This window comes from Enoplosus armatus, chromosome 6, assembly GCF_043641665.1.
Source record: "Enoplosus armatus isolate fEnoArm2 chromosome 6, fEnoArm2.hap1, whole genome shotgun sequence".
In the NCBI taxonomy this organism is placed as follows: domain Eukaryota; kingdom Metazoa; phylum Chordata; class Actinopteri; order Centrarchiformes; family Enoplosidae; genus Enoplosus; species Enoplosus armatus.
In genome coordinates this window covers 7,244,129-7,255,658 of record NC_092185.1, presented here as the reverse complement: position 1 = coordinate 7,255,658, position 11,530 = coordinate 7,244,129, and the positions used below count along the sequence as shown (strand labels likewise).

At 40.8% G+C, this 11,530-nt stretch overlaps 1 protein-coding gene across 2 annotated transcripts; it reads right to left on the bottom strand.

The window, feature by feature from the left end:
• Positions 1 to 3,112: 3,112 nt before the first annotated feature.
• On the bottom strand, positions 3,113 to 11,517 carry LOC139286536 (ubiquitin-conjugating enzyme E2 H-like). 2 transcript variants are annotated; one of them, XM_070907361.1, is made up of 7 exons: positions 11,294 to 11,517; positions 7,469 to 7,545; positions 7,218 to 7,292; positions 7,079 to 7,118; positions 6,764 to 6,816; positions 5,418 to 5,546; positions 3,113 to 4,468 (listed from the first exon to the last, which is right to left on the bottom strand). In XM_070907361.1, the coding sequence occupies exons 1-7, from the start codon at positions 11,344 to 11,346 to the stop codon at positions 4,344 to 4,346; spliced, it is 552 nt and encodes a 183-aa protein (XP_070763462.1). In that variant the 5' UTR covers positions 11,347 to 11,517; the 3' UTR covers positions 3,113 to 4,343. The 2 variants fall into 2 exon arrangements, with proteins under 2 accessions (XP_070763462.1, XP_070763463.1); XM_070907362.1 differs by lacking the exons at positions 6,764 to 6,816; positions 7,079 to 7,118.
• Between the last annotated feature and the right edge of the window lie 13 nt (positions 11,518 to 11,530).

Here is an 11,530-nt window from a genome sequence, read left to right as displayed (position 1 = left end):
CCTGCTGCAGCCAGGCCTGAAGCTCCGCGCTGTCTCGTTCCTCAACGGGACCAAAAGTTTCTCCGAGTCCAGGCCCTCCTCTGCTCCTCGTTATATACGGGCAGCCAAAGGCCAATCCAGGACTCATTTACCTGCTGTCGGTGATTATTAGACAGATTGCAGGTGGAAAAAGAGGCATCATCCTTTCAGCTGATGTGGATCCGTCAGAGTGGGGTAGGACAGTTTTGGGTTACGGCTCTTTCAAAGTTGACGCTGAAATCCACCCGAGCAGCCTTTGTCCTGTCCATACATTATGAAGGAGGCGCAGCCGGCCAGCAGGTCTCACCGCCCTCTGCACAGCGCTGCTGCTGCTGCTCGCGTTACTCTGACACAACCTACTGTTTATTATACATATATATATATTATTCCCTCGATCATTGTTACACTGTTACATTAGAAATATCTTTACCTCAGCCATAAAAAACTGCCTTAATAACAGCGCAAACATCTGCCTTCTAAATACTTATTTTCTTCTTGTCTGAGCTACAGAACAGAAAGGAAAACAGGCTCAGAACTATTTAAACTGAATATCACTCTCATACAGGGGCTGATAATCCAAACACACGTTTTAATTGGCATATCAGAACTATTACAACTACTTCTAAAACCTATAAATGGTCAAAAGGCTAATCTGCGTTACTGAGTGTTACCCTGCAGCCAAATTAAACTGACGCCGAAACAAGAAACCTGAATGTGCTCAGAAACGCACAGCTCTGAATATTTCAGAAGATCATTATAAACTCCCGTCGGCCCGTTGAAGAGCGTCATACTCCTGCGTCTCAACGTGCACGAGGACCACCTTCATCCATCTGGGCCTGCTTACTTACTTATTTAAGATGATCCACCTGAAACCAGCAGAAACAGTACAACGACAGAACAGAACGGGGATAAACTCACCAACACTAAGGGAGCCAATTCCCGCCAGAAAAAAAAGAAAATAATTAAGATTAAGAGTTCGGCAGGAGTGAGACATTACTAAATCGAAATGATGAGAGGGTAAATCATAATTTCAATTTGTTTGATTTACAAAATGAGATTATTCTGACAGTGTGACAGTGAGCCAGCATGCACAATACCAGGACCCTGAAATTGAAGCAGCTAAATGGAATTCAGCCATCAGTCACTTTATTATTTACACCTGTACTAGTCCTCCTGTGACATCTCAAAAGACATAAAACAACCCTTTCTCTGAGTACAGATCCCAGAGGGCATGAACAACTGTGGTTTAATAGGTTAGGGCTGAATTTCACTCATATGTTTAAAGAATAAAGCTGGGGGGTCTTCAAACAATAAATCATAAATGAAGGTTTATCTAAAAGTTTGTTAGGGGCCTCCTCCTTAAAGACCCCTACAGTCTATAAGACAGACAGGTAGGACTGCCATCTAGTGGACGGAGGAGAGACATGTTGTAATCATTCAGTCAGTGTGAATGTCCACAGATATGTAACACCGTTTTGCCCCAGCGCATGACTTTACATACATTACATGTGACTAGTCTCAAGCCCTGTGAAAGTGAGGTTCAACAAATCTGAATAACGGATCTGAATAAAATCAACATTTGGAGAATAAATGGCAAAGACAGTTGTTTCTTACCTTGAACACCTGAGGCGATCTAACAGCACGACTCACACACACACACACACACACACACACACACACACACACACACACACACACACACACACACACACACACACACACACACACACACACACACACACACACACACACACACACACACACACACACACACACACACACACACACACACACACACACACACACACACACGATACTGATATAGTTCATATATTGTTTTTGTTGTTTATTTCCTTCTTCAAGTTACAAGGGAAGCACATTTATTCATTTTTTGCTTTTTAAAAATCAGGGATATCTTGACCTGTATCCTGGACAAAGGGCTTAAAAGACAAAAATAAAAACATTCAAACAAATTATAGGCATCAAATATATGTGTCTCATTAATAAAAAATACATAATACACTGATGAATCCAGATAATGACAAACAACAAGGCTGGACAGTGGTTTGTTTTATGTTGCTAATGACAACTGACTGTGACATCATGTAGTCCTAAGACCTACACCAACATATATTTGGTTACCAGGCTAATTAGAGCCATTTTAACTAAAGGCTATTCAACAGATACATTTTTTTTATGTCATGTCAAAAAAAAACTGTGACATGCTACTTTTACCAACCTATGTTAACTCTGAAACAAAGGTAAACCCTCTTGCAAGACACCATGGAAGAGATCCTGATATCATTTTAAACATCTATAAAAGGGATTATTAATTAAATCTTTCTCCAAACACGAAGAAAAAGCCCATTTTGATGGCGATAAAGTAAGATTCTAAGGTTTGTTTCCTTCCAGAAATAACACATTATACAAACTGATCTGCAATGCGATGAGCGCATATTACAAACATGCATCAGGCTTCAAGCCTGCGCTGAAAGACAGACCAGCGTACCATCATGAAATTTAACAGTAAACAGTCACTGCTCTGGTAACGCCTCCTCCGCACAGGCGCCCACAGGCACACGAGTCCTTCCAGGGGTGAACCTGGTCTGTCTCTGAAGACGAAGAACGAGAAGAAGAAACCTGGGCCTGAATTTAAGTTCCACCCAAGAGTTTGACACTTTATCTTCTCACTTAACCTCAGTGTAAACTCTTCCAGTCTGAAGAGGATTTCTTTGTTTTCTTTTTTGCGGAGATATTTATTAAACTAAGAGATCCATTAGATTTTGGTCCCACCATTTTGGAAAAAAACAACAGGCCATCAACTGCATGACAAAGTAAATGCGACAGTGTTGAATGGCTGAAACAAAGAGCACTTCTGTCTGACAATGTAACGGATCGTTGACGGATACATTTGCATAAGAAGGAGGGTGCAGGGGTGCAACGTGTCTTTGGAGGATTTGATTCAACAAAGAGTCATCCCACAGACAAAGATGTATTAACTCTCCTCATCTTTACAGGACAATACATCTTTAAACTAGTGTGTTATATAAGTATTAAACCATACATTATGATAGGATTCACCACCCGCAAAAAAAAAAAAAAACTAACTATCCCTACGCAAGTCAAACACCTATTATAGTTCAACACAAGCAATAGGCAAAGTTAAGAAGTTCAACAATTCAACAAGGACCTGGATAAACTCCACCAAACCCGGCCGGCTCACAGAGGCCCTGCACACAGTCGCCCTCCCCGTGTCTATAGCATTACAGCTCCACAAAGCCCTACACAACTTTACTTCTGGGTCATGCCACAATATACAAAGATACTCAAAGAATGACAAACACTTTCCTAAAACGGAGAGGAGGAGGAGGAGGAGGAGGAGGATTGTGAACCTTCTCTTCTGATTTCTGCTGAGCATCAGGGGTCAGTACAACACAGGTTATCAAAACGCCATGATTCTCCCTGGTTTACATTCATGCATGCACAAAGGCGCGCGCGCGCGCGCGCGCGCGCGCGCACACACACACACACACACACACACACACACACACACACACACACACACACACACACACACACACACACACACACACACACACACACACACACACACACACACACACACACACTGTGGCGTTGTCATGGTTGATGCATTGGTTGTTTGATGGTGTGTGTGTGACATGTCAGCAGGTTTGCACAGAGGGCAGTCCTGTCAGAGAGGCCGTCTGCAGCCACACCAGACTGTACACGATGAACGCATGGCCGCGCTGTGGCCTTCTGGTCTTCAGCTCCTCCGAAAAGATGATTGTGATGGCAACTCCTCTGTGCGGCAGAGTCCTAAAAAATGAAAGGTAATGCGAATCCACGCTCTTTTGAAGTTGAGACCGTTCAGAAATCGTGGATTGTCATCTTGCAGTCCTCTGTCGGTAAAATGTTGACTAAAGACAAGAAACAAAAAAGTTGTGTCAGACCTCCTGCCTCCTGCCTCCTGCGCTGGTCTGACTGCTCAGTCTGGACTTGGTCAAGCAGTGTGAAAGCCTTGATTGAAGCCACTAACCGAGATCATGGAAATGAATGATGCACTCCTTTCTGATCTAAACAGGCTCTGAGGGTGTAGAGGAGGGCGAAGGGCAGGTGGTCATGAATTCCTAAATAAGGGTTAATATTCTGCAATATCATACTGCAAATCCTTGTGTAGCAATAAAAATCCTTGTGTTGCTGTAAAAAATTGTCTTGTTTAAATATGAATATAGTACTGAGTTTCTGCTCTTTAGGAAATGACAGTCTGTTGTGAGGTGAAGGGGACGGGGTCTTCCCCCCCTTCACTACAACTCCATGTCCTGAGCCTCGTCCTCCGAAAAGTCTGACATGGAGCTCTCAGAAGAGGAGTCGCCCCCCCCCTCCTCCTGCTCCTTTAGAGCCTCCTCTGTGGCGTACTTCTGGATGTACTCTGAAAGACAAAGGGAGGGAGAGTCCATGTGACGTCCACAGCCACTTAGCAACAACACAGCAGCTGGAGTTTTCAAATGTATCACACGGTCTTCATCGGCACACCGAGTTTGCTCGGTTGTCACGGAAACATTTCAGGAATGAAACTATTAAGCTCAACTTTTAAGTCTACAAACATGAAGTCCTACAGATACTAACGGAGAGTTTGGATGTCTACATTTCCAAGATTACAGAACAAACCAATCTGCCAATGAAGAACGTGTGATACAAAGTGCATTTTTATGCATATTTTCAATTTGTGCATTAAAAAAAAAGTGGAAATGCTAGAAAAAAAAGTGAAATACGTTTTTACACTTGGCTGAGGTGGAAAAGCATAACAGTAGTGGATGGAAATGCACATTAATTCACATTTTCTTCTGCAGATTTCCTGGAAATGTGCTTAAAATTTGTGCTACTTTTGGATGGTTTTTGGAATAAGAAGCAAGTATGTGGACCTTCAGTTGAGATCGTTTTGTCTGGTCCTCATTAAATAATATCTCCTGATTAAAAAGGAGTAAAAATATAACCTGTTTCCATTAATATTCAAATGCACACTCATCTTCTGCATTATTAATAATATTGCTGTCCGTTTTAAGTTTAACATGTCATGACAGAAAGCCCTGATCTAAACTATTAGAAATACAGACTGTATTTTGACTGGAAGTTGCAACCACGTCTGACACGATGATATTTGGTCTTTAACAACCTGTGTTGAATCCGTTTAGCTCAAACAGCCACAGGAGCTTCTTGCAAAATTGCACAGTTGCATTCTGGGACTCCACAAGATCTAAATTGTATTTCCCCAAATGCAGATATATTGAGAAAAAACTGGGATACCCTACACTAACCATATACATGTTTTTTGTTATCTTTTATCCATCATTTCAGATTGTAAGACACTGGAACGCTACCTTTGATCTTGTGTTTATAATCCTCTGGCCGGTGCAGGTACATGGCAGCTGCGTCCCCGTTCAGAGGATCGATGGGGTTGGGGTAGGCGAGCAGCTGAGGGAGGAACGACTCGAAGATGTTGGTGAGGTCTAGTGGATGTGGAGAGAAGGATTAGTCAGTACAGAGAACAACAAAGCCACAAGAAATATCAGCAAGCTGGGTGAGCTGTCATTACTCCAACACTGAGTCATTCCATCACGCGATCCACTAGAGGGCTCTCTTGTAATGAATGTTAAATTCAAGCTACTGTATGGCTCTATAGTTGTGTTTTCTGGTCAGGCATAATCAACCTCAGTAAAGACAGATAAGCAGCTCCTCTAATATCATTGACATCTATAGTAACGTACACATTAACACAGCAGCATGAGCAGCACGTAAGCCAAGCAGCAGCAGCTTCAGTGCTATGTTGTCAGCCTAAAACAACTTCCAGATACTAATTAAATATCAAACAAAACATAATTTTATTATCACGTGGAAACTCACTATATTCAATATTATGATGTTATGGTTTCAATAACACCATAATAGAATCATAATGCTACTTCAGTCAAGGTTACTGACTGTATTCTTCCATTTGTCCAACTGTTCAGTCTGTTAGTCGTCATAGCTAAAGATTATTATTAGTGCCAACTCATCGCACCGGTGTCACAGCGTCCCCGCAAAACACAAATACTTATCAGGGTGTTTTCACGTACACAACACATGCCTAAAAACAAACAAAGCTGTGGATTATAAACAAGAACAAATAAACTCTCAGCTGGCCCTCTTCAGCTGTGATACAATCTCAGACTACAATCTCTGGTTTTAAATTCTAAAACAAACGCACCCTTTGCCACTGAGTCCAAAGGGTATAAAACATCTTTTTGAAACACTGATGTACTGTTGAGATAACTATGAACTATGTGTTAACACGTCTGCTGCACATAAAGGCCCAAAGACTCAAACGTAAACCTAAATCTGGGTGGTACTGATAGCAGTTTTACATTTCATTGTAACACTCACTTGAACAACAGAAACAAAGAAAAAAAAAACCTCCAGGTGAGTGTGTTCACCACTCTCTCTGTCTCTAAGACTCCTCTCAGCCTCAGGACCTTCTTATCTATCAGTGCTCAATGAATGACCTCAATACAAGCAGCAGTTATCACTAAAGTGTAAGCCGATTAACCCGAGATGCTGCGCCTGAAGCTGCACTGTATAGGTGCTACGCTTTGTGTCTTTTTATTGACTATTACTGTAAGTCAGTTTAACGGAGTGGCTGGTGAAACTATATAAAGCCATCACAACGCGAGCAGTGGCTGTGACCTACCGTAGAGAGCTGTCCATGTCTGGTTTATGACATCCAAACACACAGTTCCCGACCTGAAAAAGACAAACACTGTGAGCACAACATAATAAGCCTATCAGAGGTGACCTGAAGCAAAAGAAAACATCAGCTTCTCCTGGAGAGTATGAATCATTTCTTATGTGCTAAACATGAGCACACGCTTCAGGTAACAACATTTACAATTATGAAATTATTTGTATGCCACTCTCAGGTTGCTGCCATGAAAATCAATTCACTCTTTGCCACGTTGATTACATAAAGCATCAACCACTGCAGAGTGATGTCTAAAATACTTACGCTTCATCAATGTTGGGATGAAAGATTTTATTCATGAATCCTGTTAAAAAAAGAAGAAGCATGTTTTAATCATTGTAGAGTATTATTTGATATGAAGATTTCAAGGCTTTACCACAACACTTGCAGAAATATTTCACACCTATTGATGGTGATTTGAAGGGGTATTTATCTGGTAGGTCCACCCGGACCTTCCACACACCTCCTTCATACGCCGCTGGGGAAAAAAAAAAAAGATACATCAATCGATTGAAACACCAAACTAAAACAGTGTCACACAAAATAGTATTTCCAGGATGTTAAAATTAACATTTTAACTTATAAGGAACACTGACTCGATGCAGGTTAAAGGAGAATCAATGTGAAAATGGGTAAATTTCAGGAGGCTCTTACTTCCAGGTGGTCCATGGAACTTGACCACAAACTCATTGAGTCCACTGAGGATGGTGACCTCATGCTTGCTCTCAATACTGACCGGCTGGTTAAGGAAAAGGGACACCCGAAAAACAAGTGACAGTAGAGGCAGAGAAGTCAAACAATCAAAACAAATCAAAAACAGACAGAGGTGCTAGTCTAAATTTTAGGTTGGTCAAACTGCCTCTTTGTCCCTCTGTGAACTTGCCTGAGCAGAGGTCAAACATAGGATCAATAACATGTGCCATGGCAGTGGGATCAATACAGCGGTGTTAGACAAACTCAACCAACAGACAACAGGTCTCCATAACAACAAAACAACCTCACGCTCAGCACAGGATAACAGCTTATCAAACATAGCTGTCAATCTTAACAGTAGGAAAGTGAACAACCAAAGACGAGACTATAGATGAGCAGACATCATGAAAGTGCTTTGGCTGATCAGTTAATCACCACAGATTATTATTCCCTATAAATACACACAAAAAGGAAATCCATACTGACAGCACAGACATCAGAGGGTCTAACAACTATCAGACTGCCTTCAGACTGATGGGAACTTTCATCTGTTCTGCAGGTTACTCCAGCTGGAGAAGTTGGACGGTGGCTTGGGCGGGGAGGATGTGTCATAATAACAGTGTGTGGTGACAACAAGAGACATGAGACTGAGTCAACGGTCTGACAGCAACACAGAAAGGTCGAACGCATTCAATCAACGACCGTGTGCGTCTGACACAATGACAGATGGATAAAAAAAAAAGTTTTTTTTAAAAAACACACAAGGAACTGTCACACCCTGTTTCATCATCTTGTCATAACTCCTCCTGTCATCTCTATCCCGACAATCTAACCAAGGTAACGAACGGATGCTAATTTTGCCAAACTGCTGGAGCAGAAATGATAACGCTTCATAGCCTGATTACATAGCTGTCAGGAGGCAAACGAATTGTAAACATCTAGCTGAGAAGAAGGTTTAAAAAGCTCAGTCAGTCGATAGAAAAAAGGTTTGCAAACCACTGACCAAGAGGACAGAATATCTCTAAATGCGATCTGAGGCAATGGGTCCTATAAATAAAACCTGTTATAGAAGTAGACTTGTGCAGTAAAAATGTGCATCTCTCTTATGCCTTTCCCCAAGGGTTATCCATAGAAACCCAACCATGTGCTCACTCAAGAGTAATGTAACTACACAAGGGAAAAGCTTCATTTTGACAAAAGCTCACAGTGCACGGTGATTTGTCAGCACTATCTTCTGATACAAAGACAAGAGTTTTTGCTTATTTTTAACCCAATTCGTACATAACAATGAGTTTGTCCGCTCTAACCCTATCTGTGCAATTAAACTACATATCTAAAAGACAGAATCTACTGAGCTGCAGGGGACCATGTGGCAATACATTTGGTCTAGCCTGATGTACAAGTGTTAAACACTGATGTTTGTGTTTGTAAGGACAGTAAAATGATCTGAGAGCAGGAATGACAGCCGTGGCACAAAGCCAGACTTAATTGTGCGCTGCCACCAGTGGTTCAATCTAACATATCTGATTTAAAGCCACAGCATGAAACTATGTGGATACAGTGGATTGGTAACTGCTGAAACAAGATCCGCAGCAGCAAGAACTGATGGATCCTAACATGTTCTTCCTTAGTGACTCTCACTGTCTATTCTTAGATTTCTCATCCATATTTGATAATAACGTCTATGAAACAAAACAATTATAACAAAAACAAGCATATTTTGTTTTTGTGGCATTTTGTTTGCATCTTTTTATAGACATGACTGTACATACATGATCATACCTGTGGTAAAAATGTACTACGTTACTATCACCATGCAGCACTGCCTTTATATACTCACAAGTACATTTAAGATGACCAATTTACTCAGGCATGGTTAAATCTGCTTGCACTTGAGCATGTTACATGTAGCTCCTGGTAGAACAGACTGTGTTTTATAGCTCTTGTCAATGGTCTCAAGTGAGAGTTAACATCCTTATTATAATAAATTAGTTCAATAATAATGAGTTCAATTACTGGTCATTATAGAGATGAAATAAAATAAGTAAAGTTAGGGAATAAAGGGAAGCGTTACTTTATCAAATTGATACAAGTGAATCATCGAATCAACACTGATTAAATCTGATCAGTCAAATACATGTTTGGATGTATTTGGTTAAATGTTGCATTTTCAAACAGATTGTGTCTAAGCCTAAAAAGGTTTTAACTTAAACTTTCTAACAACTTTAAAAAACACTTTAAATACTCTGTATATTAAAAAAAACTGACTTCAACGATTATCATCATATTGATTATCAATCAACTAATTGTTTCAGCACTAGTTTTCTGTCTGTTTTACAGACGCTAGTTCTGTTAAGGTGAAAGCATGTTCGCCCACTCAGCGTCAGTATAGTGTATAGCCCTGTCCTGTCCCCTGCCATGGACTGGATGTTCCCAGCCCCCATCCCTGCCCCGTGCAGCACGCTTGTTGTTCCTCGATCAGCTGTGTGTGAAGCCCCGCCCTCTACCATGTTCCGGATGGTAACAAGCTGACCAATCAGAGAGCCGCATCTAGCTGCAGGACAAAAACAAAACAATTCAGCTCACGCTGTCAGAAACCCTTTCATGCAAACTTCAGCAGGTAACTGTAAATAATTAGCAATAATACAAAAACATACATTCGACAATAACTTATTACTAGAAGACGACGCCAGCCAGCAGCAAACAAATTTAAACATCATGTGACATTATACCTCAAAGAGAGTGAGGTTATTGAGAAAAAATAATAATTAAAAGGATAATAGATCCATTCGCTTTTTTCTTTTTGGCATTGTTAAACTGAGATAAAATTATACTTTGGCTTAATTTTTTATTTTTTATTTTTTTTTTTTAACACAATGTACTTTGTGGTAAACAATCAAACCGTGACTTATTCATAATGAATACAATTAATGTTTTGTTTATCTTCAATTTGCATGGAGTTTTTTTGTGTCTGGGCAACAATTTAAAAAACACAAAAGGTCTAAATCTGGTTTCTCTTGTAGTTAGCAGAAGACTTTGCATTTGTCATTTGTTTGTCATTTGTCAAAGATCGTCTCTGCTACGCTACACCGACCTTATTTGTTCTCGCTTGGTGATAGCATGCTACACAGCTAGCTAGCTAGCTAGCTTGACGTTAACGTTACAAAATCACGAAAAAATGAATGTGTCTTGCCGAAGGAGCGTTTCATAAACGTAAAAAAGTCCTCGCTAATCCTTCACATTGTGTTGTCAGTCCGGTGGGACCAGATATTATTGGCTAACAGGCTAACTTATCGCTTCCGAGCCGAGGCTAAGAATGTCCAAAGCGAGCACAGAGTTCACAGCCAACGTTACATATTGCGACAGATTCCGTTGCTAATTCTTGATTGATACAAACAAGAAGAGCATTGCTAATGTATTAGCAAGCTAACGCTGGCTAACAGGCAAGTGAGTTCACACGAATAACGTTGTATAGGAGTAGCTTCCTCGCCATTCTGCTAACTTAACAGTGAGCTAGCTAACGTTTGCCAAACCACAAAATCTAACGTTAGACACAGAGCTACCCATTAACGTCCCCATAAAGTCTTTAGCGTTATTACACACTTTTTCACAAAATCTATTTATCTCACATAGCTTGTAGCCACATAATATATACATCCTTAGAGCAGCCATCGGGAACAAATGCTGTAATTAATCAACATTAGAGGGCTGACAGTTGTTATAAAACAGGACGTGTCCATTTGAATTGGCCATTTAGGTTTGTTGTTTAGGTTCTGGAAAGGATACAGTTTCACCACGTCGGTATCCATTCGCCTCTTGCCCGGACTTGGAGACGACATTTTTGTATTCCTTTTCAGAAGTGATCTAAAAATACTGCGGCGATGAGGCTGCCTCAACCTTTCAGCTTGAAAATACCTACAAGCCCTGTGGACTGTATCAACAGCCTTCCCACAATGTCCATAAACAAGATCCTAGCTGCAACATCGCCCACTTTTCCTCTTCTCAGTGGATCTTCAGCGTCTC